Source organism: Coregonus clupeaformis, chromosome 26, assembly GCF_020615455.1.
Source record: "Coregonus clupeaformis isolate EN_2021a chromosome 26, ASM2061545v1, whole genome shotgun sequence".
NCBI lineage: Eukaryota > Metazoa > Chordata > Actinopteri > Salmoniformes > Salmonidae > Coregonus > Coregonus clupeaformis.
Window position 1 is genome coordinate 6,548,190 of NC_059217.1, and position 24,589 is coordinate 6,572,778.

At 44.7% G+C, this 24,589-nt stretch overlaps 2 protein-coding genes across 4 annotated transcripts in view; one reads left to right on the top strand and one right to left on the bottom strand.

Moving 5' to 3' along the window:
* Window positions 1–183: 183 nt before the first annotated feature.
* LOC121540134 (serine/threonine-protein kinase Kist) lies at window positions 184–15,434 on the bottom strand. The gene is made up of 8 exons (XM_041848752.1): window positions 14,626–15,434; window positions 13,398–13,732; window positions 12,650–12,847; window positions 7,011–7,105; window positions 6,711–6,787; window positions 6,328–6,426; window positions 1,334–1,422; window positions 184–1,181 (listed from the first exon to the last, which is right to left on the bottom strand). Exons 1-8 carry the CDS (start codon window positions 14,930–14,932, stop codon window positions 1,035–1,037), a joined length of 1,347 nt encoding a protein of 448 aa, XP_041704686.1. The 5' UTR covers window positions 14,933–15,434; the 3' UTR covers window positions 184–1,034.
* A 1,215-nt stretch (window positions 15,435–16,649) lies between these two features.
* Window positions 16,650–24,589, top strand: part of LOC121540133 (UDP-N-acetylhexosamine pyrophosphorylase) — a 29,517-nt gene continuing 21,577 nt past the window's right edge. Inside the window, exons 1-2 of one of the 3 annotated variants that reach the window (XM_041848750.2) lie at window positions 16,650–16,964; window positions 17,978–18,323. In XM_041848750.2, the coding sequence (XP_041704684.1) occupies window positions 18,041–18,323 (283 nt within the window). In that variant the 5' untranslated portion in view covers window positions 16,650–16,964; window positions 17,978–18,040. The remainder of the gene's footprint in view (window positions 16,965–17,977; window positions 18,324–24,589) is intronic. The other 2 variants (XM_041848749.2, XM_041848751.2) reach the window with 2 other exon arrangements.

Genomic DNA, 24,589 nt, shown 5'->3' on the forward strand with positions numbered 1-24,589 from the left:
AAACCCTATTCATCGGTTCTGAAAGTAAAGTAAGCTTGTTGCTTTGTACTGTACAGTGCTAAGGAAATAACCCATCCCTTTCATAACGTATCGAAAACTGTTAACTTCCACTCACATCAGCCCAGCCATTCAGGAGTAAACATAGTGTATGGGTCAATTTGGACAAAATTGAATAATACTGTATATGGTAGAAATTATTAGATAAAAAATGTCAGAAATTACAACAAAAAATTATATTATATCATGTACCACAGAAAAGTGCTGCAGTTGAGCGGTTGGAGTTTAGACTCGGAACGTTCTAAAACTCAGTGTGATTCTACTGATGATCTGGAGTGGTACCTTTGGAATTCAAGACTCAAAACAAACATCTCATAGACAAATAGGTGATGGGAAGGTAACTTTGGACAAGATGAAATTGTGGCTCAGCCTTTAACAAGAGAGACCCATGATCAATCAGAAACGGTTTCAATTACACAAATAAATATAGGATATTCAAGCCATTGAGTATGAAGAAAACTAGGGCCCTATTCAATCCAAACTGCTTGCTGGCTTTACAAAACCCATAGGGCACTTGGTACTGTACTTGTGCTTGTGCTTTACAAGGTGGGTGGACATAAAGTAATTATCTTGTTCAGGTTTTGACATCAGCACAGTGTGCAAAATGGGACAGTGTGCAGCTTTGGCCAGTGAGGATCTATCTACTGAAAGTCAAGCCATCTACCCCTATGATAAACATACAACCCATCAGAATCTGTCAACAGCAGCATCCAGCAGTATACATCCCCATAGGAGGACATGGAAGATTGCAAAAGGACAGATTTGTATAATCCAGACTGTTGCTACGTACAGTAAAACTACAGGACACAGTAGGTTAACTCTGGCCCTAGAAGCTGCAGAAAGCAGAGTGGTGATCTGATATGATTATACACATCATGACAGTGACTGACAGACTCGGTCCTCGGCCTGTGCTCTTCAGCAGACGGTGTGTGTTTGTATGTGTGCATGCGTAGTGTATGTGTGTCGTGTGTGTGTGTTCACTGCACGGTCTGGTACAGATAGCCTCTCTTGTAAGCACTCCGGGGGTAGAATGTGGCAACGACAAACTTCCCGTCAAAGGTCCGTCCCGTCAGCAGTCTCTGGGCCTCTTTGGAGTCGCCTGCGTTAGCGTATTCTACAAACACCTGGGGGAAACATGCATGCACACAGATTAAGCCAAGAACAGATGGTAAAAATGCATGTCTCCAATATCTACAACTCTATCAACTACAAAGACTGTATGGAAGTATTAGAAAGACAACAATAAACTGGTAATGGGGCTAGTTGTGTGTCTTACCTGTCCTTTGCCTGGGTTCTCCTTGGGGATGAGCAAAGAGACCACAGAGCCATACTTCTGACACTCCTCCTTCATGTCCTCCAAGATTTCTGACAACACAACAACATCATGCTAGTTAGTCACAATAACAATGTGATCAGTGTAGGAAATTCAAATAGAAAAAAAGGAAATAGGGGGGATATTTTGCCCGTTGACACATTTTCAGGGGCATTTTAGAAAAATATGGGAGCATTTATGTTTTTTTATTTTTTATTTACAATGTAACATCTTACCACTTGTTTTAAAGGTATAGTCAATGACGCATGAAGTGGACTGTAGAAACGTGCAGACTTCCGTAACAACTAAGAGCGCGAAGCTCAACTTCTCCTCTGTGTGAGGCCGGGCATTGTCTTGCATTGGGCTCATCTGCAATATCTGCGGTTAATCTTGCTGCTCGTGGCAATGTCAGATCGCTGAGTCTATATATAGTCTAATCATATTGTTTATTTCCCTGATGACTTGTAGTGCAGCACCACGCACCTTGCAACAGGGCTGCACGATTAATCGAAATTGCGATATTGACATATGCAATATCCATATCGCAAGAGGCTGCGATTTTCTTTCTTTGGATCTCCGTTAATACAACAAAAACTTGACTACGGTACCTCCACCAAAGATATGCGCGCTAGACTACACTCATTCACTCTCTACATGCACAGAGGATGCTGACCAATCACAAGCGGGCTCTCTCACCCTCTGCATGGCATGCAAATGCTGGCCAATCACAAGCATCCCCGCTTAGAGCTCGCAGTTAGATGCTGGTGAGGAGCGAAAGGGCTTTACCAAAGACAGTACAGTATGAGGTTTAGGAACCTCAGTGTGTATCGGAAACATGAGTGATGCTAGTGCTAATGAGAACGTTGATTTGGTGCAAAAGAAGGGCGCCTCTTCAGTGGTATGGCAGTATTTAGGCTACAGGCAAATAGATGTCAACCAAATGCATGTGTTCTGCAAAAAGTGCCTCAGAGTTGTGGCGACAACAAGAGCAACACAACACATTTATTCAATCATTAGAATAATAACCATCTCCTACTTTGACGAATGCATGTAAAAAAAAAAGTTAAGTAGTGAGTGTACAGCTTGTATAACCGTGTAAATTTGCTGTCCCCTCAAAATAACACAACACACAGCCATTAATGTCTAAACCGCTGGCAACAAAAGTGAGTACACCCCTAAGTGAAAATGTCCAAATTGGGCCCAAAGTGTCAATATTTTGTGTGGCCACCATCATTTTACAGCACTGCCTTAACCCTCTTGGGCATGGAGTTCACCAGAGCTTCACAGGTTGCCACTGGAGTCCTCTTCCACTCCTCCATGACGACATCACGGAGCTGGTGGGTGTTAGAGACCTTGCACTCCTCCACCTTCCGTTTGAGGATGCCCCACAGATGCTCAATAGCGTTTAGGTCTGGAGACATGCTTGGCCAGTCCAGCTTCTTTAGCAAGGCAGTGGTCGTCTTGGAGATGTGTTTGGGGTCGTTATCATGTTGGAATACTGCCCTGCGGCCCAGTCTCCGAAAGGAGGGGATCATGCTCTGCTTCAGTATGTCACAGTACATTTTGGCATTCATGGTTCCCTCAATGAACTGTAGCTCCCCAGTGCCAGCAGCACTCATGCAGCCCCAGACCATGACACTCCCACCACCATGCTTGACTGTAGGCAAGACACTTGTCTTTGTACTCCTCACCTGGTTGCCGCCACACACGCTTGACACCATCTGAACCAAATAAGTTTATTGGTCTCATCAGACCACAGGACATGGTTCCAGTAATCCATGTCCTTAGTCTGCTTGTCTTCAGAAAACTGTTTGCAGGCTTTCTTGTGCATCATCTTTAGAAGAGGCTTCCTTCTGGGACGACAGCCATGCAGACCAATTTGATGCAATGTGCGGCGTATGGTCTGAGCACTGACAGGCTGACCCCCCACCCTTTCAACCTCTGCAGCAATGCTGGCAGCACTCATACGTCTATTTCTCAAAGACAACCTCTGGATATGACGCTGAGCACATGCACTCAACTTCTTTGGTCGACCATGGCGAGACCTGTTCTGAGTGGAACCCGTCCTGTTAAACCGTGTAAATATTTGTATGAACATAAGATTCAACAAATGAGACATAAACTGAACAAGTTCCACAGACATGTGCCTAACAGAAATTGAATAATGTGTCCCTGAACAACGGGGGGGGTCAAAATCAAAAGTAACAGTCAGTATCTGGTGTGGCCACCAGCTGCATTAAGTACTGCAGTGCATCTCCTCCTCATGGACTGCACCAGATTAGCCAGTACTTGCTGTGAGATGGTACCCCACTCTTCCACCAAGGCACCTGCAAGTTCAAAATAAATTTCTGGGGCGAATGGCCCTAGCCTTCACCCTCCGATCCAACATGTCCCAGACGTGCTCAATGGGATTGAGATCCGGCTCTTTGCTGGCCATGGCAGAACACTGACATTCACGCACAGAACGAGCAGTATGGCTGGTGGCATTGTCATGCTGGAGGGTCATGTCAGGATGAGCCTGCAGGAAGGGTATCACATGAGGGAGGAGGATGTCTTCCCTGTAACGCACAGCGTTGAGATTGCCTGCAATGAAAACAAGCTCAGTCCGATGATGCTGTGACACACCGCCCCAGACCATGACGAACCCTCCACCTCCAAATCAATCCCACTACCGAGTACAGGCCTCGGTGTAACGCTCATTCCTACGACGATAAACGCAAATCCGACCATCACCCCTGGTGAGACAAAACCGCGACTATTGCGGACAGTGCTCAGACTGTCCGCAATAGGCTGAGAGAGTCTGGACTAAGAGCTTGTAGGCATGTTTTAAGGCAGGTCCTCACCAGACATCACCTATGAGCACTTTTTGCCAGTTCTGTCTGGTACAGCGACGGTGGGTTTGTGCCCATAGGTGATGTCTGGTGAGGACCTGCCTTATAACAGGCCTACAAGCTCTCAGTCCAGACTCTCTCAGCCTATTGCGGACAGTCTGAGCACTGATGGAGAGATTGTATGTTGTTGACATTGCAATTTATTGCCCTGGCCACATCTGCAGTCCTCATGCCTCCTTGCAGCATGCCTAAGGCACGTTCACGCAGATGAGCAGGGACCCTGGGCATCTTTCTTTTGGTGTTTTTCAGAGTCAGTAGAAAGGCCTCTTTGAAGTTCATCCTTACAATGTGATTTTTTTTTCTCAATTTGTCTGTCATAGTTGACTTGTACCTATGATGAAAATTACAGGCCTCTCTCATCTTTTTAAGTGGGAGAACTTGCACAATTGGTGGCTGACTAAATACTTTTTTTTTCCCCACTGTAGCCTCGATATTGTTATTTTATTGTTACTTAAAAATAAAAATAAATGACTAGTTTCTTTTGTAAACTTTTTCTTAACTCTTATTTCTCTTAACTGAATTAATTTTCTTATACAGTGTTTGGATGGCGACTTGTGAGAGATGGAATCTTGTATCTCCTGTCTAGCTTGTTTATCATCTTCTTGAAGCCGTCTTTGCTGACTGTGTAAATAGGAACCATGTCTTTGGCTATGTGATAGCCTCAGTGATTTCTGTGTCTGTGCGGGATGTTTTTTTTGTAGGAAGTTACACTTGAAAACGTATCTGCAATCAATACCTGTTTAACGTAGGTGGCTGGTTGTGGCTGAGGGACTTCGCTGCTGCCGGGCCCTTTTTATATAAAATCAGCAAAAAAAGAAATGTCCCTTTTTCAGGACCCTGTCTTTCAAAGATCATTTGTAAAAATCCAAATAACTTCACAGATCTTCATTGTAAAGGGTTTAAACACTGTTTCCCATGCTTGTTCAATGAACCATAAACAATTAATGAACATGCACCTGTGGAACGGTCGTTAAGACACTAACAGCTTACAGACGGTCGGCAATTAAGGTCACAGTTATGAAAACTTAGGACACTAAAGAGGCCCTTCTGCTGACTCTGAAAAACACCAAAAGAAACATGCCCAGGGTCCCTGCTCATCTGCGTGAACATGCCTTAGGCATGCTGCAAGGAAGCATGAAGACTGCAGATATGGCCAGGGCAATAAATTGCAGTGTCCGTACTGTGAGACACCTAAGACAGCGCTACAGGGAGACAGGACGGACAGCTGATCATCCTTGCGGTGGCAGACCACGTGTAACAACACCTATACAGGATCAGTACATCCGAACATCACACCTGCGGGACAGGTACAGGATGGCAACAACAACTGCCCGAGTTACACCAGGAATGCACAATCTCTCCATCAGTGCTCAGACTGTCCGCAATAGGCTGAGAGAGGCTGGACTGAGGGCTTGTAGGCCCTCAGTTCAGCCTCAGCAAAGCTGTCATCAAGGCAAAGGGTGGCTTCTGTGACACTTTTTTTGGTTACTACATGATTCCATTTGTGTTATTTCATAGCTTTGATGTCTTCACTATTATTCTACAATGTAGAAAATAGTAAAAATAAAGAAAAACCCTGGAATGAGTAGGTGTGTCCAAACTTTTGACTGGTACTGTAGGTGTAATAATGCTATCTATTAACATATGTAGCCTATTACAATGTTGGAAAAGATTTGTTTAATTTGGTTTTGTATTCAGTTAGCACAGTATTTATTCATTCATATGATCTCATTTTAGAAATGATGTTCTCTACCCTGACACTTGTTTTAACGATGTCTGATGGAATTACCAAGTTTCACCTAAGTGTTTGAAAATCACAATTCATAATCGCAACTGCAATATCTGGCCCCCAAAACATTAGCAATTTGATATTTTGTCCAAATCATGTAGCCCTACCTTGCAATATTAATATCATCCCAAAACGTTTTGCCTTTGTCACTGTGATTTTAGGGGCATATTTTGGAAATCTAGGGGCAAAATACCCTAAAGCCCCAGTGTACTTCCGACGCTGATAGTAAGCTATTTAGCGTCAGTGGAGAAAGTTGGTTAGAAAACGCTGTGCCCTACCTTCATACTCCTCCTCATTGTGCAGGTGGCTGTCGTCGATCAGGTTGAGCAGGCGCAGAACAGGAGAGGGAAGCAGAACCAAGTCTTCTATATGAGGAGCTGTCACACACACAATATTTTCTCAGTCAATATGTTTAAGAGTCCTTTAACAAAGGGTTTATACAGCTCCACCAACCCCACTCTACTATGCTTATAATCTTTGTTGATTTCAATGAAAATTCAATATGAACATTTCATAAAGAGGTAGATGTTTACAAGCAGAGAGGGAAAGAGGGGTTTGGTGGGAGGGCGAGAGTGGCGAGAGAGCTGGTAAGATTCTGCTGTATTACAAGCTATCAAGCTGTCTGAGAGGGAGGTATGTGCCCATATCGGCTGTGACTAACCAAAAGGAATGCTGAAGAAGGGGCTAAGCAGGGCCGTCTCGGCTGTGCCTCTGTGCTTGGGGTTGTTGTGAAGCATGCTGCAGGAGCATACAAACATTACATATTACAATTAAATGTCAACATTAGGTACCCCTGTCGCAGGATAATCATATGTATTTCAATACGTTTCCAATGTTGAAAATGACAACTTATATTTAAGGGAGTGCAGAGTCAATTTGTTACAATGGATAAAATGTCTGCATTTACCTAAAAACAACAAAAACAAAATGCATATGGTCCTGAATGAATTAATGTTGTTACCTTTTGATAAGGTCTCTGAGGTGATAGACAGGGATGGCAGGAACCACCACACTGTTATTGGCAAAGATATGGTCGACTATTGCTGCACTGTTGTCCTGCAGGAGCAAAGAACAATAGGCTACAGAACAGTAGTTTGGACAACACACCCATGTCTGTCTGATAAATGTGTATTATCTATCGATCCATCTTTCTGAAGAACATATACAACTATTAGCTACAGGTGGAACAGAGTCCACTGCATTCCTAGGAAAACAAGTACCCATGTCTCTACTAGCTACAGTCCAATGTAAGACAGTCCACTGTATGTCTGGCTATGTAATCACAGCAGGTGGCTGTATATAGGACCTTTAAGCAGCTTAACATTCACAAGGCCACGGGGCAAGATGGATTACCAGGACGCAACACCCTAGTGCCCTCCAAGCTCATCACTAAGCTCAGGACCCTGGGACTGAACACCTCCCTCTGCAACTGGATCCTGGACTTCCTGACGGCCGACCCCAGGTGGTGAGGGTAGGCAACAACACCTCCACCACGCTGACCCTCAACACGAGGGCCCCTCAGGGGTGCGTTCTTAGTCCCCTCCCGTACTCCCTATTCACCCATCCACGGGGCTGTAGTGGAGCGAGTCGAAAGCTTCAAGTTTCTCAGTATCCACATCACTAAGGAGATAACATGGTCCACACACACCAACACAATCGTGAAGAAGGCACAACAACGCCTCTTCCCCCTAAGGAGGCTGAAAAGATGTGGCATGGGCCCTAAGATTTTATTAGCTGTTCATGAGTCTTATGGCTTGGGGGTAGAAGCTGTTAAGAAGCCTTTTGGACCTAGACTTGGCACTCCGGTACAGCTTGCAAGGCGGAAGCAGAGAGAACAGTCTATGACTAGGGTGGCTGGAGTCTTTGACAATTTTTAGGGCCTTCCTCTGACACCGCCTGGTATAGAGGTCCTGGATGGCAGGAAGCTTGGCCCCAGTGATGTACTGGACCGTACGCACTACCCTCCGTAGTGTCTTGCGGTCAGAGTCCGAGCAGTTGAAATACCAGGCAGTGATGCAACCAGTCAGGATGCTCTCGATGGTGCAGCTGTAGAACTTTTTGAGGATCTGAGGACCCATGCCAAATCTTTTCAGTCTCCTGAGGGGGAATAGGCTTTGTTGTGCCCTCTTCACGACTGCCTTGGTGTGTTTGGGCCATGATAATTTGTTGGTGATGTGGACCTTGAAGCTCTCGACCTGCTCCACTACAGCCCCGTCGAAGAGAATGGGGGCGGGCTTGGTCCTCTTCTTTTTCCTGTAGTCCACAATCATCTCCTTTGTCTTGATCACGTTGAGGGAGAGGTTGTTATCCTGGCACCAAACGGCCAGGTCTCTGACCTCCTCCCTATAGGCTGTCTCACTGTTGTTGTCTCGTCAGCAAACTTAATGATGGTGTTGGAGTCGTGCCTGGACATGCAGTCATGGGTGAAAAGGGAGTACAGAAGGGGAGTGAGCATGCACACCTGAGGGGCCCCAGTGTTGAGGATCAGCGTGGCAGATGTGTTGTTACCTACCCTTACCACCTGGGGGCGACCCGTCAGGAAGTCCAGGATCCAGTTGCAGAGGGAGGTGTTTAGTCCCAGGGTCCTTAGCTTAGTGATGAGCTTTGAGGGCACTATGGTGTTGAACGCTGAGCTGTAGTCAATGAATAGCATTCTCACGTACAGTTGAATTCGGAAGTTTACATACACTTAGGTTGGAGTCATTAAAACTCATTTTTCAACCACTCCACAAATTTCTTGTTAACAAACTATCGTTTTGTGCATGACACAAGTAATTTTTCCAACAATTGTTTACAGACAGATTATTTCACTTATAATTCACTGTATCACAATTCCAGTGGGTCAGAAGTTTCATACACTAAGCTGTGCCTTCAAACAGCTTGGAAAAGTCCAGAAAATGATGTAATGACTTTAGAAGCTTCTGATAAGCTAATTGACATAATTTGAGTCAATTGGAGGTGTAGCTGTCGATGTATTTAAAGGCTTACCTTCAAACTCAGTGCCTCTTTGCTTGACATCATGGGAAAATCTAAAGAAATCAGCCAAGACCTCCGAAAAAAAATTGTAGACCTCCACAAGTCTGGTTCATCCTTGGGAGCAATTTCCAAACACCTGAAGGTACCACATTCATTCGTACAAACAATAGTACGCAAGTATAAACACCATGGGACCATGCAGCCGTCAAACCGCTCAGTAAGGAGACGCATTATGTCTCCTAGAGATTATTGTACTTTGGTGCGAAAAGTGCAAATCAATCCCAGAACAACAGCAAAGGACCTTGTGAAGATGCTGGAGGAAACAAGTACAAAAGTATCTATATCCACAGTAAAACGAGTCCTATATCGACATAACCTGAAAGGCCGCTCAGCAAGGAAGAAGCCACTGCTCCAAAACCGCCATAAAAAAGCCACACTACGGTTTGCAACTGCACATGGGGACAAAGATCGTACTTTTTGGAGAAATGTCCTCTGGTCTGATGAAACCAAAATAGAACTGTTTGGCCATAATGACCATCTTTATGTTTGGAGGGAAAAGGAGGTAGCTTGCAAGCCGAAGAACACCATCCCAACCGTGGCAGCATCATGCTGTGGGGGTGCTTTGCTGCAGGAGGGACTGGTGCACTTCACAAAATAGATGGCATAATGAAGAAGAACAATTATGTGGATATATTGAAGCAACATCAAGACATCAGTCAGGAAGTTAAAGCTTGGTGGAAAATGGGTCTTCCAAATGGACAATGACCCCAAGCATACTTCCAAAGTTGGCTTTCCAAAAATGGCTTAAGGACAACAAAGTCAAGGTATTGGAGTGGCCTTCACAAAGCCCTGACCTCAATCCTATAGAAAATGTGTGGGCAGAAATGAAAAAAAACGTGTGCGAGCAAGGAGGCCAACAAACCTGACTCAGTTATACCAGCTCTGTCAGGAGGGATGGGCCAAAATTCACCCAACTTATTGTGGGAAGCTTGTGGAAGGCTACCCGAAACATTTGACACAAGTGAAACAATTTTAAGGCAATGCTACCAAATACTAATTGAGTGTATGTAAACTTCTGACCCACCGGGAATGTGATGAAAGAATTCAAAGCTGAAATAAATAATTCTCTCTACTATTATTCTGACATTTCACATTCTTAAAATAAAGTGGTGATCCTAACTGACCTAAGACAGGGAATTTTTACTAGGATTAAATGTCAGGAATTGTGAAAAACTGAGTTTAAATGTATTTGGCTAAGGTGTATGTAAACTACCGACTTCAACTGTAGGTGTTCCTTTTGTCCAGGTGGGAAAGGACAGTGTGGAGTGCAACAGCGATTGCATCATCTGTGGATCTGTTGGGGCGGTATGCAAATTGGAGTGGGTCTAGGGTTTCTGGGATAATGGTGTTGATGTGAGCCATGACCAGCCTTTCAAAGCACTTCATGGCTACAGACGTGAGAGCTACGGGTCTGTAGTCATTTAGGCAAGTTACCTTAGTGTTCTTGGGCACAGGGACTATGGCGGTATTACAGTCAGGGACAGGTTAAAATGTCAGTGAAGACACTTGCCAGTTGGTCAGCGCATGCTCGGAGTACACGTCCTGGTAATCCGTCTGGCCCTGCGGCCTTGTGAATGTTGACCTGTTTAAAGGTCTTACTCACATCGGCTACGGAGCGCGTGATCACACAGTCGTCCGGAACAGCTAATGCTCTCATGCATGCTTCAGTGTTGCTTGCCTCGAAGCGAGCATAGAAGTAATTTAGCTCGTCTGGTAGGCTTGTGTCACTGGGCAGCTCGCGGCTGTGCTTCCCTTTGTAGTCTGTAATAGTTTGCAAGCCCTGCCACATCCGACGAGCATCGGAGTCGGTGTAGTACGATTCAATCTCAGTCCTGAATTGACGCTTTGTCTGTTTGATGGTTTGTCAGAGGGCATAGCGGGATATCTTATAAGCGTCCGTCCCCCTCCTTGAAACCGGCAGCTCTACCCTTTAGTTCAGTGCGGATGTTTCCTGTAATCCATGGCTTCTGGTTGGGGCATGTACGTACGGTCACTGTGGGAACGACGTCGTTGATGCACTTATTGATGAAGCCAGTGACTGATGTGGTGTACTCCTCAATGCCATCGGAAGAATCCCGGAACATATTTCAGTCTGTGCTAGCAAAGCAGTCCTGTAGCTTAGCATCTGCGTCATCTGACCACTTCTTTATTTACCGAGTCATTGGTGCTTCCTGCTTTAGTTTTTGCTTGTAAGCAGGAATCAGGAGGATAGAGTTATGGTCAGATTTGCCAAATGGAGGGCGAGGGAGAGCTTTGTATGCGTCTCTGTGTGTGGAGTAAAGGTGGTCTAGAATGTATTTTTCCTCTGATTGCACATTTAACATGCTGGTAGAAATTAGGTCAAACGGATTTAAGCTTCCCTACATTAAAGTTCCCGGACACTAGGAGCGACACCTCTGGTTGAGCGTTTTCCTTTTTGCTTATGGCCTTATACAGCTCATTGAGTGCGGTCTTAGTGTCAGCATCGGTTTGTGGTGGTAAATAGACAGCTATGAAAAATATAGATGAAAACTATCTTGGTAAATAGTGTGGTCTACAGCTTATCATGAGATACTCTACCTCAGGCGAGCAAAACCTTGAGGACTTCCTTAATATTAGATTTCATGCACCAGCTGTTGTTTACAAATATACACAGACCGCCACCCCTTGTCTTACCGGAGGCAGCTGTTCTATCTTGGCGATGCAGCGTATATCCCGCCAGCTGTATGTTATCCATGTCGTCGTTCAGCCACGACTCGGTGAAACATCAGATATGACCGTTTTTAATGTCCCGTTGGTAGGATATCCGTGATCTTAGTTCGTCTATTTTGTTATCCAATGATTGTACGTTGGCTTATAGAACTGATTGTAGAGGCAGATTACGCACTCGCCGTCGGATCCTTACAAGGCACCCCGACCTACATCCCCGATATCTCTGTCTATTTCTCATGCGAATGACTGGGATTTGGGCCTTGTCGGGTGTCTGAAGAAAATCCTTCGCGTCCGACTCGTTAAAGAAAAAATATTTGTCCAGTACGAGGTGAGTAATCGCTGTCCTGATAGCCAGAAGCTCTTTTCGGTCATAAGAGACAGTGGCAGAAACATTATGTACAAAATAAGTTACAAATAACCCAAAAAAACACACACAATAGCACAATTGGTTAGGAGCCCGTAAAACAGCAGCCATCTCCTTCGGCGCCTTTGACGCTTTTGCACTAATACTTTTGACTCATCACATACGCTGCTGCAACTGTTTATTATCTATCCTGTTGCCTAGTCACTTTACCCCTACATATATATATACATATCTACCTCAATTACCTCGTACCCCTGCACATCGACTCGGTACTGGTACCCTGTGTATATAGCTAAGTTACCATTACTCATTGTGTATTTATTCCTCATGTTCTTATTATTTATTTTTTTAATTGTTGGGAAGGGCCTGTTGATTTGATTATATGTCAATAATGTGGTAAAGAACAGTCATTTAAACAGGTGTGTTAGTGCTGTGGTGGAACAAAAGCCTGCACACTCCGTATAGTAGTAATCCAGGCCCGGAGTTGGAGGCCCATGCTGTGGACGTACCTTCCACTCGGGTGACCTGACGGTGTCTTTGAGTTTGATGCCTGAGTACATCTCCAGCAGGACAATGCCCAAGCTCCAGAGGTCCACAGCGGCCGAGCAGCCAGAGTCCCCCTCCACCTCCATCCCCGCCTGGGCCAGGGAGTTTTGACGCTCAGCCTCCGGGGCACGGTACCCATCTGTCTGGATGTATTTCACGTCCTGGGAACACAGAGAATGGAGGCAAAATGTTTCACACAGAGAAGATTGTATATTTTGTCCATTCTAGCATGACCATCTAGTCAGGGACTACTCTCCCTTGCCAAAGGACTACAGCAGACTCCAACATCTGTCCTCCACCAGTTTTTTTTGTCTTTTTTTATTTGTCATTTAGCAGACGCTCTTATCCAAAGCGACTTACAGGAGCAATTAGGGTTACGTGCCTTGCTCAAGGGCACATCAACAGATTTTTCACCAAGTCGGCTCAGGGAATTGAACCAGCAACCTTTTGGCTACTGGCCCAACCTCTAAGCTACCTGGCCCCCTACCAGAGGTGTACTCATTAGTCCAAAACGTTTTGCAACGGAAAATGTTTACTCCAAACGGAAAACGTTTTGCAACGAAAACAAGAGTTTCTATTGGACAAATTCAGGTAGGTCCCTCCCTGTTTCGTTCCGTTTGCTTTTGTTTGGTTCTCAGTGAATACACCCCTGGTTCCCCTCACCAGAGGCCTACAGTCAGAGTCAAACCCCTATCCTTCAGTCCAATTCACCTGGTTGCCCTCTTTGAAGCTGAGGCCAAAGTCGATGAGTTTGAAGCACTCATCGTCCGCGCTCCAGAGCACATTGCGGGGCTTGAGGTCAGCATGTACGTAGCCCTCTCTGTGGAGGAAGGCAAGGGCCTCCAGGACGTCCCTGGCACAGTGCTGCACTAGCCACATGGAGTGGCCCTGCTTTTGGGCACCACCACACTGGGGGCTGCAGGCCCGGTTCTGGGTACTGGTCCTCACAAGCAGCTCAGACACACTGACGTCCAGCAGCTCAAGCAGCAGGCAGCGCGTGGCCACACCCACATGGCTGTGGTTGGTGAATACCCCGTACAGCGTTACTGTGGAGACAGCCAGGAGTGGTTAGGGTTACAGTCAGCACAGATTTGATTGGGGAGGGAAGGAGTTTACTAGGGGCTCTGTTTGAATACTCATAAAATGCATCCTTCTGTCATCCCTTCCTTTGTTAATCACTGATGGGATCTTTAAAGGAAAGTTATCACCCAGTTATCAAAGGTTATAAAACAGGGAGTGTTATGAAAACATGGAGGTGTATTATCTGAATATTCATGTATTATGAATGTAAAGTAAGTCTATATGGTGATATTGAGGAAGTAGAATTGATGTCATAATCAAAACCATATCCATTTAAAGCACAGTCCTTCAAAAATGTGGGGGCAAAGTAAACTCTCCAATATCTTATCTTCCTTTGAATTCAAAATTTTGGCTTATGTAGTACGACATCCGAGCACTTTTGGCATACTAAATATGTCCATACTATGACCAATAAGCATTATACATACTCAATTTACGTCACAATAGTACAGTTAGTATGAGTATTTGAACATAGCTCACGTTTTAATTGGAATATGCTTACTAAGATTTTGACAATACGCCGAATAAGATAAGCAGAGTAAGGTATTTACATGACTATTGCCATATACTCGGCCTACTGCCATAATCAGTTTAATATCAAATTATTAGTGTGTGATATGACAGATCAGAGACAAGACTGAGATGTGTGACTTGGTTGTAATGACAGATTTGCAATCAGCCTGACAAGAACACAGACCCAAAGTAGCCAAGGTTAAATGAGGCTACACCCATGGCAATAAGACTCATTATTTGATTCTCACATAGCCTAGTCATGGGAGGCACACTAGTAAACGAGCACTGTAATTCCAGAGATTGTGCACAGTGCAACCATATTGCAATACAATGAACATTTCCTTACCGATGTTTTTGTGTCCTTGGATGTCTTCCAGCACGGACCTCTCCTTTTGGTAACCGTAATCTCCACTCTGAGTGTCCGCCTGGAACTCCTTAACCGCGGCCGTGCTCGCCCTCCCAGAGCTCACCCGGTATACTGACGCCGAGACGCCTTGCCCGAGCCGGGCCTGGACGTTCCAAAACTCTCCAAATATTTCAAACAACACCGGCTTCATGGCCTGATCAACGCTTCCGGGAGATCCTGCCATCAACACTGAGCTGCTATCTGGACGGGGTACCTTCCCACTTGGATCTGAACTGCAGTGAGCCATTGAGATTAGTGAACCAAGCTAGCTAGACAGCTGTACGCAGCTGCGAGAACATGGCAATCAACCAGCGAGACACCTCGATAAAAAGACTGAACGCATCTACACAAGCCAGCACTGCGACGTGTCTACTCTCCATTTCTCGATCATGGAACTCAATAAATCAGTTGCGGGTTTCAACTGTAGCAGCCGATAGCAATACTTATGTTCCTAGCTATGTTGACATGGTATCCACTTCGCATTTGCTAGCTAACGTTAGGCTAATTCTGCTGAATGGGAAAAGTTGGCTACCTTCGGTGGCTAGTTAGATAAATTAGTTGACTCCGACTCAAACATCAGCTTTAACAACATGCATGCAAAAGTTAACAAAATAAACGACCTAATTGCACGCACTAAATCCAAACACTTTCGTTAAGCCAAGTAGTTTGCAAAGGCGAAAAGTTTATTCTTGATTTGGAGGACAGAGACTTTTGTCATTGTTTAGCTGGCCATCTTCCCGGAAGCAGCAGTCGTAAATTAATCTTCTTCTTCAGTGGGGTTTATCGGCGGTTGGCATCCAACGTTATGGTGCATTACCGCCACCTATTGTACTGGAGTGTGGGCCAGAGACAGGGAGAAACAAAATCCAAATCAAATCAAATCAAATGTTATTTGCCACATGCGCCGAATACAACAGGTGTAGACATTACAGTGAAATGCTTACTTACAAGCCCTTAACCAACAATGCAGTTTTTAAGAAAAGAAGAAAAAAAAGTTAAGTAAAATAATATTATGCCATTTAGCAGACGCTTTTATCCAACGCGACTTGTCATGCGTGCATACATATTTTTTTTGTGTGTGTATGAGTGGTCCCGGGGATCGAACCCACTACCCTGGCGTTACAAGCGCCGTGCTCTACCAGCTGAGCTACAGAGGACCACAAAAAAATAGATAAGTAAAAAATAAAAAATAAAAAATAACTAAAGAGCAGCAGTAAAATAAAATAACAGTAGGGAGGCTATATACAGGGGATATCGGTACAAGAGTCAATGTGCGGGGGCAGGGGTTAGTCGAGGTAATTGAGGTAATATGTACATGTGGGTAGAGTTAAAGTGACTTTGCATAAATAATAAACAGAGTAGCAGCAGCCTAAAAGAGGGAGATGGGGTGGGGGGCAATGCAAATAGTCCGGGTTGCCATGATTAGCTGTTCAGGAGTCTCATGGCTTGGGGGTAGAAGCTGTTAAGAAGCCTTTTGGACCTAGACTTGGCGCTCCGGTACCGCTATCTGCCAGCCCCGCTGCTCTTAAAATAGATTACAAAATATTTGAGACTATATCCAATGACGTTCTACTCAATATACTCTTTAAACTAATTTCCTGTATCCCCTTCTCCCTCATACTAGATCTCATCCTCTCTCGTTCCCTCTGATACTGCCCACACTGTAGCAATACATGCTCCACGATCTCTGTTTCCTGACAATAATCTCACTTTCCTGTTGGATGCTTTCCTATCACATTTAATGTTTTATTCAACTGGCTGTGTCCCACCCTTCATCTTGTAAAAATAGCCTCCTCTCTTCTGTAGTCGTAAATTCAAACGTCACGCTTCTCCATTTCTACTTCCTCTCGTACCTGATTGGCTAGGTAGTTGTCATTTCCCCCTACAGATCTAGGATCAGTCTACAGTTCAATAATGATAAAGAATTATGCCGAGGGTCAACAAAAAAAACTGACGGTAGATCAGTTCTTATTGGATGGTCTCAACTATTTTACTATCATAGTTGTCTGAGATGGTTAACGCGACTTTATGATTAACTTGATCTTACTCAGTTTTGCTAATTCTTTCTTCAATACAGTAACGGTAAATGTATAATGCACAAAAATATGTAATACGGCAAAAATGTGTCTCTGAGCTGCAGGGCGTTCCCATTCGACAGGAGTGCCACGTCAAAGTGACGGATGTAGCTAGGTGTACTCGAGGGGGGGTACCGTAGTCAATACAAGAGTCACCGGTTAAACGCTGTCCGACCAAATTGATTCCTAGACACAGCGTTGAAGGTAAGCCTTTATTAACTTCAACTGCTACTCACTTCGTTACATTTTTATCTAATAGTCTAGTTAGACCATTTTGTTTTTCAACCAGGGTTGTAGAATAGCTACGAGGTTTCAATTCTTGTCGCGCACCCAATTGGTAGCGTGCTGTTGTGTAGGACCACAAATGGGATGATGATGATAGTCATTATGTGTAGGTAGGTAATATCTGATTTGGTTAGCTAACATAACCGCAGCTTTATGGATAGAGATGATGGTGTAAGATGTGTAGTATTACGTTAGCTAGCTACTGTAGTAATAGCCTGCTTGTACATAGTTTTGGTGCATCAATGGGGGACTTATTTATCCATTGTATGTTAGAACATTTCCCATGTCGTGGTTTGTCTGAAAGCTGGGGAAATGTTCTGTGAAGTTTAGTGTCAATTACATAACTTAATATTTGTGTCCCGAGTATTTGGTTTTGCCCTGCTTATTGCAGTAGACTAGGCTTCAAGCTAAAGCAATGTTACGCCACTATTGGTGTGCCAAGTTGACAGCTCAGCTCATCTGCTGATGTAAATCAAAGGTGAAATGGTCAAATGGGCATGTAGTCTAGTACAACAAGTCCCCGACTGGAATGTCCTCATAGATGTCTAATGAAGTCACCTAGCTTTGCTTGACGAAACATGGCAGGCACACCCATGTCATTATAGTCCCAAAAAGATCATTGATGTAGGTGTGGCTGTTCACCATATTTATGACAAATTCAGATTGTGAAACGTCTTCTCTTTTTAGTCATTAAGCTAGTGTTGAACCAGCATCTGTTTTCTTTTTAGGGCTAGTGTATTCCAATGATGCTGCACCAGTGCTTCCTAATTCCTAATACCTATCTGATGTGATCCTGACACTCAAAATCATTTTCCATTGTATTGGGTGTGGTAGTTTTCAGAGGAGATTTGAGTAATGTGATCATCGTGACTGTGTAGGCTAGGTAAATATCCCTGACACTTACAACACGTTCCTGTTCTCTTCTTTTCTGGGTGTGGTAGGTCGATTCCCTAGAGGAGATTCTTCAAGCTTAGCCAAGCAGTGTGATCATCGTCATGGAGAGCACCAGAAGCAGACTGACCCAGAGGTTGGCTGAAGCCGGCCAGTCTCACCTCCTGCAGTTCTGGGACGAGCTGACCCCTGAGCAGCAGGCCAAGATGACCTCTGACCTGGAAGCTATGGACTTCCAGGAGATCAACAGGTTCTTCCGCAGTGCCATGGAGGTGTCGGGCAGCAGCAAGCAGGAGAAGATGGACGCCCGCATGGAGCCAGTGCCCAGGGAGGTGTTGGGTAGTGTGACCAGGGACAGAGACCGCCTCAAGGACTGGGAGGAGGAGGGTGAGTCGTCTGGTACAGGGGTTCCCAAATGGTGGATTGGTTGGGACCAGACCAGAGTCAAATCCATATGTCAAATACTTTTAAAGTATTTTAGGTGTGCTTGATTTAGCTTGGAGTTTACGGTTTTGGTAAAGTCGGGCACAATGATGCATGCATTTCAGTCACAATAGTGCATCTCTGCCACAAAGCCTAAAGCAGGTTCTATTGATCAATTTAAAATGGGGGCTAATTTAATTCAACTGATTGAATTCCACTGGTTTTCAACATCATTGATTATTTTACATGCGACCAGGAAGTGAAACGGGCAGATAGGGAAATCTCATCAGGCTTTATGGTGTGCAGTATAATGTTATATAGTAGGTGTCTTCTGCCTAGTGTTACATTCTAGACTAGTCGTGCAGTGTGTGTGTGCGTGCGTGCGTGCAGTGCGGGTGTTTGTGTGTGTCTGTTGTCTCAGTTGCGCGAGGGCATAAACTGAGGTCAAACATTATGGCCTTTTCTCAACTGGATTTGCTCAACTGCTGCGTCCTTGCACCTTCGTCTTCTCTCGCCTCCTTTTGAAAAAGGTCATGGGTAATCGAGGAGAGGCGGCATGGAGAGAGAACGTGGACCAAAATTTGTTTGTATGAAATTAGACTCGTTTTCCAATTGCGCGTCATCAGGCAAATTATGTTTACAGGGGTGCATCCCAAAATAAATGTAATTTATAAATAACAAATGAAGTTAGTTGTGCAAGACATTTTATAGATAAAATGCTAAGTAATATATTGTGTGCATGCTTTTCTCCTCCAACAAAACAAAAACTGTTTCAAAGGGGGTGTGGCAGATTTCAAAACTCTTCCGCGAAGGGCTCCGGTAGGATACACATAACTATCCTCGATGAAACGTGGATATTGAAGAGGGGAGGACACTCTTCACTTAGCCTACTAACGAAGTGATATCTCATTGACCACTTATCGGTTTCCGGGTCACGGAGGAGATAGGGTGGAGGACAGACTTTTGCCCAAATGAGTAAAGGCCTATGCAATACAATTTCCTCCAACCAAGCAGGGCTACTGAAACTAACCTGTCCAACATGTCCCTGGTAACCCCCTTCAAACAGCACAGTGACAGGCAGCAGCAAGGATAATTTACTGTGATCAGGTAATGGCAACTCTGAGGGGGTTAAACAAGACCTGGCAATCAATCAATTTTCAATCAATTTTATTTTATATAGCCCTTCTTACATCAGCTAATATCTCGAAGTGCTGTACAGAAACCCAGCCTAAAACCCCAAACAGCTAGTAATGCAGGTGTAGAAGCACGGTGGCTAGGAAAAACTCCCTAGAAAGGCGAAAGCCTAGGAAGAAACCTAGAGAGGAACCAGGCTATGAGGGGTGGCCAGTCCTCTTCTGGCTGTGCCGGGTGGAGATTATAACAGAACCATGCCAAGATGTTCAAAAATGTTCATAAGTGACAAGCATGGTCAAATAATAATCAGGAATAAATCTCAGTTGGCTTTTCATAGCCGATCATTAAGAGTTGAAAACAGCAGGTCTGGGACAGGTAGGGGTTCCATAACCGCAGGCAGAACAGTTGAAACTGGAATAGCAGCAAGGCCAGGCGGACTGGGGACAGCAAGGAGTCACCACGGCCGGTAGTCCCGACGTATGGTCCTAGGGCTCAGGTCTCTCAGTTGGCTTTTCATAGCCGATCATTAAAGAGTTGAAAACAGCAGGTCTGGGACAGGTAGGGGTTTCGTAGCCGCAGGCAGAACAGTTGAAACTGGAATAGCAGCAAGGCCAGGCGGACTGGGGACAGCAAGGTGTCATCATGCCCGGTAGTCCTGACGTATGGTCCTAGGGCTCAGGTTCTCAGAGAGAAAGAGAGAACGAGAGAATTAGAGAGAGCATACTTAAATTCACACAGGACACTGGATAAGACAGGAGAAGTACTCCAGGTATAACCAACTAACCCCAGCCCCCGACACATAAACTACTGCAGCATAAATACTGGAGGCTGAGACAGGAGCGGTCCGGAGACACTGTGGCCCCATCCGAAGAAACCCCGGACAGGGCCAAACAGGAAGGATATAACCCCACCCACTCCGCCAAAGCACAGCCCCCGCACCACTAGAGGGATATCCCCAACCACCAACTTACAATCCTGAGACAAGGCCGAGTATAGCCCACAGAGGTCTCCACCACAGCACAAACCAAGGGGGGGCGCCAACCCAGACAGGAAGATCACGTCAGTAACTCAACCCACTCAAGTGACGCACCCCCTCCCAGGGACGGCATGAAAGAGCACCAGCAAGCCAGTGACTCAGCCCCTGCAACAGGGTTAGAGGCAGAGAACCCCAGTGGAGAGGGGAACCGGCCCGGCAGAGACAGCAAGGGCTGTTCGTTGCTCCAGCCTTTCCGTTCACCTTCACACTCCTGGGCCAGACTACACTCAATCATATGACCTACTGAAGAGATAAGTCTTCAGTAAAGACTTAAAGGTTGAGACCGAGTCTGCGTCTCTCACATGGGTAGGCAGACTGTTCCATAAAAATGGAGATCTATAGGAGAAAGCCCTGCCTCCCGCTGTTTGCTTAGAAATTCTAGGGACAATTAGGAGGCCTGCGTCTTGTGACCGTAGCGTACGTATTGGTATGTACGGCAGGACCAACTCGGAAAGATAGGTAGGAGCAAGCCCATGTAACGCTTTATAGGTTAACAGTAAAACCTTGAAATCAGCCCTTGCCTTAACAGGAAGCCAGTGTAGGGAAGCTAGCACTGGAGTAATATGATCAAATTTCTTGGTTCTAGTCAGGATTCTAGCAGCCGTATTTAGCACTAACTGAAGTTTATTTAGTGCTTTATCCGGATAGCCGGAAAATAGAGCATTGCAGTAGTCTAACCTAGAAGTAACAAATGCATGGATTAATTTTTCTGCATCATTTTTGGACAGAAAATTTCTGATTTTTGCAATGTTACGTAGATGGAAAAAAGCTGTCCTTGAAACAGTCTTGATATGTTCGTCAAAAGAGAGATCAGGGTCAAGAGTAACACCGAGGTCCTTCACAGTTTTATTTGAGACGACTTTACAACCATCTAGATGAATTGTCAGATTTAACAGAAGATCTCTTTGTTTCTTGGGACCTAGAACAAGCATCTCTGTTTTGTCCGAGTTTAAAAGTAAAAAGTTTTCAGCCATCCACTTCCTTATGTCTGAAACACAGGCTTCTAGCGAGGGCAATTTTGGGGCTTCACCATGTTTCATTGAAATGTACAGCTGTGTGTCATCCGCATAGCAGTGAAAGTTAACATTATGTTTTCGAATAACATCCCCAAGAGGTAAAATATATAGTGAAAACAATAGTGGTCCTAAAACGGAACCTTGAGGAACACCGAAATGTACAGTTGATTTGTCGGAGGACAGACCATTCACAGAGACAAACTGATATCTTTCCGACAGGTAGGATCTAAACCAGGCCAGAACTTGTCCGTGTAGACCAATTTGGGTTTCCAGTCTCTCCAAAAGAATGTGGTGATCGATGGTGTCAAAGGCAGCACTAAGGTCTAGTAGCACGAGGACAGATGCAGAGCCTCGGTCTGACGCCATTAAAAGGTCATTTACCACCTTCACAAGTGCAGTCTCAGTGCTATGATGGGGTCTAAAACCAGACTGAAGCATTTCGTATACATTGTTTGTCTTCAGAAAGGCAGTGAGTTGCTGCGCAACAGCTTTTTCTAAAATTTTTGAGAGGAATGGAAGATTCGATATAGGCCGATAGTTTTTATATTTTCCGGGTCAAGGTTTGGCTTTTTCAAGAGAGGCTTTATCACTGCCACTTTTAGTGAGTTTGGTACACATCCGGTGGATAGAGAGCTGTTTATTATGTTCAACATAGGAGGGCCAAGCACAGGAAGCAGCTCCTTCAGCAGTTTAGTAGGAATAGGATCCAGTATGCAGCTTGAAGGTTTAGAGGCCATGATTATTTTCATCATTGTGTCAAGAGATATAGTACTAAAACACTTAAGTGTCTCTCCCGATCCCAGGCCCTCGCAGAGCTGTGCAGATCCAGGACAGCTAAGCCCTGGAGGAATACGCAGATTCAAAGAGGAGTCCGTAATTTGCTTTCTAATGGTCATGATCTTTTCCTCAAAGAAGTTCATGAATTTATCACTGCTGAAGTGAAAGCCATCCTCTCTTGGGGAATGCTGCTTTTTAGTTAGCTTCGCAACAGTATCAAAAAGGAATTTTGGATTGTTCTTATTTTCCTCAATTAAGTTGGAAAAGTAGGATGATCGAGCAGCAGTGAGGGCTCTTCGGTACTGCACGGTACTGTCTTTCCAAGCTAGTCGGAAGACTTCCAGTTTGGTGTGGCGCCATTTCCGTTCCAATTTCCTGGAAGCTTGCTTCAAAGCTCGGGTATTTTCTGTATACCAGGGAGCTAGTTTCTTATGACAAATGTTTTTCGTTTTTAGGGGTGCAACTGCATCTAGGGTATTGCGCAAGGTTAAATTGAGTTCCTCAGTTAAGTGGTTAACTGATTTTTGTCCTCTGACGTCCTTGGGTAGGCAGAAGGAGTCTGGAAGGGCATCAATGAATTTTTGTGTTGTTTGAGAATTTATAGCACGACTTTTGATGCTCCTTGGTTGGGGTCTGAGCAGATTATTTGTTGCGATTGCAAATGTAATAAAATGGTGGTCCGATAGTCCAGGATTTTGTGGAAAAACATTAAGATCTACAACATTTATTCCATGGGACAAAACTAGGTCCAGAGTATGACTGTGGCAGTGAGTAGGTCCAGAGACATGTTGGACAAAACCCACTGAGTCGATAATGGCTCCGAAAGACTTTTGGAGTGGGTCTGTGGACTTCTCCATGTGAATATTAAAATCACCAAAAATTAGAATATGATCTGCTATGACTACAAGGTCTGATAGGAATTCAGGAAACTCAGAGAGGAACGCTGTATATGGCCCAGGAGGCCTGTAAACAGTAGCTATAAAAAGTGATTGAGTAGGCTGCATAGATTTCATGACTAGAAGCTCAAAAGATGAAAACGCCATTTTTTTTTTGTAAATTGAAATTTGCTATCGTAAATGTTAGCAACACCTCCGCCTTTGCGGGATGCACGGGGAATATGGTCACTAGTGTAACCAGGAGGTGAGGCCTCATTTAACACAGCAAATTCATCAGGCTTAAGCCATGTTTCAGTCAACACTTACATGACTTGGCAACCTTAAGGGTTAGGGGGTAAACCATGATGTCTTGTGATGTTGAAATAGCTAAATGGGGTACCTGGCTTGTATTTTGCAAATCAATGTCAGTGAGTTAGCCATCTAATGACAAACACTCAGATATAGCCTTATAACTCTTAACACTCTGATTCATAAAGAAAGCAGAATGTGGGTTTATTGAGAACATGAAGTCAGTCACACTGTTACCATTCCCAGTTTCTCTTTCTTCATTATCAAAGAAATATGGAGTTGTTTGAGAAGGTTAACTTCTCAAACAACAAGGGGATAGTCTATTTGTCAAATGGACTAGCCCCTTGGAGTAAAAGCTCAATGTTTAGCAGTCCTGAGCTGCAGCTGAGGAGGTCCAGCCTGAGGGATGAAGGAGGAGAGGAGGGGAGAAGCAAGGGATATCTGTTTCTGGCTTTGGCCTGACATAAATGGGGTACTGCTCACTGCACCCTCACTCATGAGGTCATCCTGCTCTGCGTCAGTTCTTAATCATGTGTGGTGTGTCAGAGCAGCCAACATCTACAGCAGCAAACTAAGGACACATACACCCAGGGTGTATGTGTGTCAGGATAGCCAAAGCCTACAATGGCACCTCCCGCTCCCAGTCCATTCTCAATGGCTCAGGAATGTGAGTGCACATGTGTGTGTATTTGTGGACTAATCACAGACTCGTATAGCAACAGTTTATGTAAGTTAAGGTAGAGCTGTATAATAAGGATGTTGTTGACCTGGTACACTATATATACAAAAGTATGTGGACACCCCATCAAATTAGTGGATTCGGCTATATCAGCCACACCCGTTGCTGACCGGTGTATAAAATCGAGCACACCGCCATGCAATCTCCATAGACAAACATTAGCAGTAGAATGGCCTTACTGAAGAGCTCAGTGACTTTCAACGTGGCACCGTCATAGGATACCACCTTTCCAACAAGTCAGTTTGTCAAATTTCTGCCCTGCTCGAGCTGCCCCGGTCAACTGTAAGTGCTGTTGTTGTGAAGTGGAAACGTCTAGGACAGGGGTGTCAAACTCATTTTAGCTC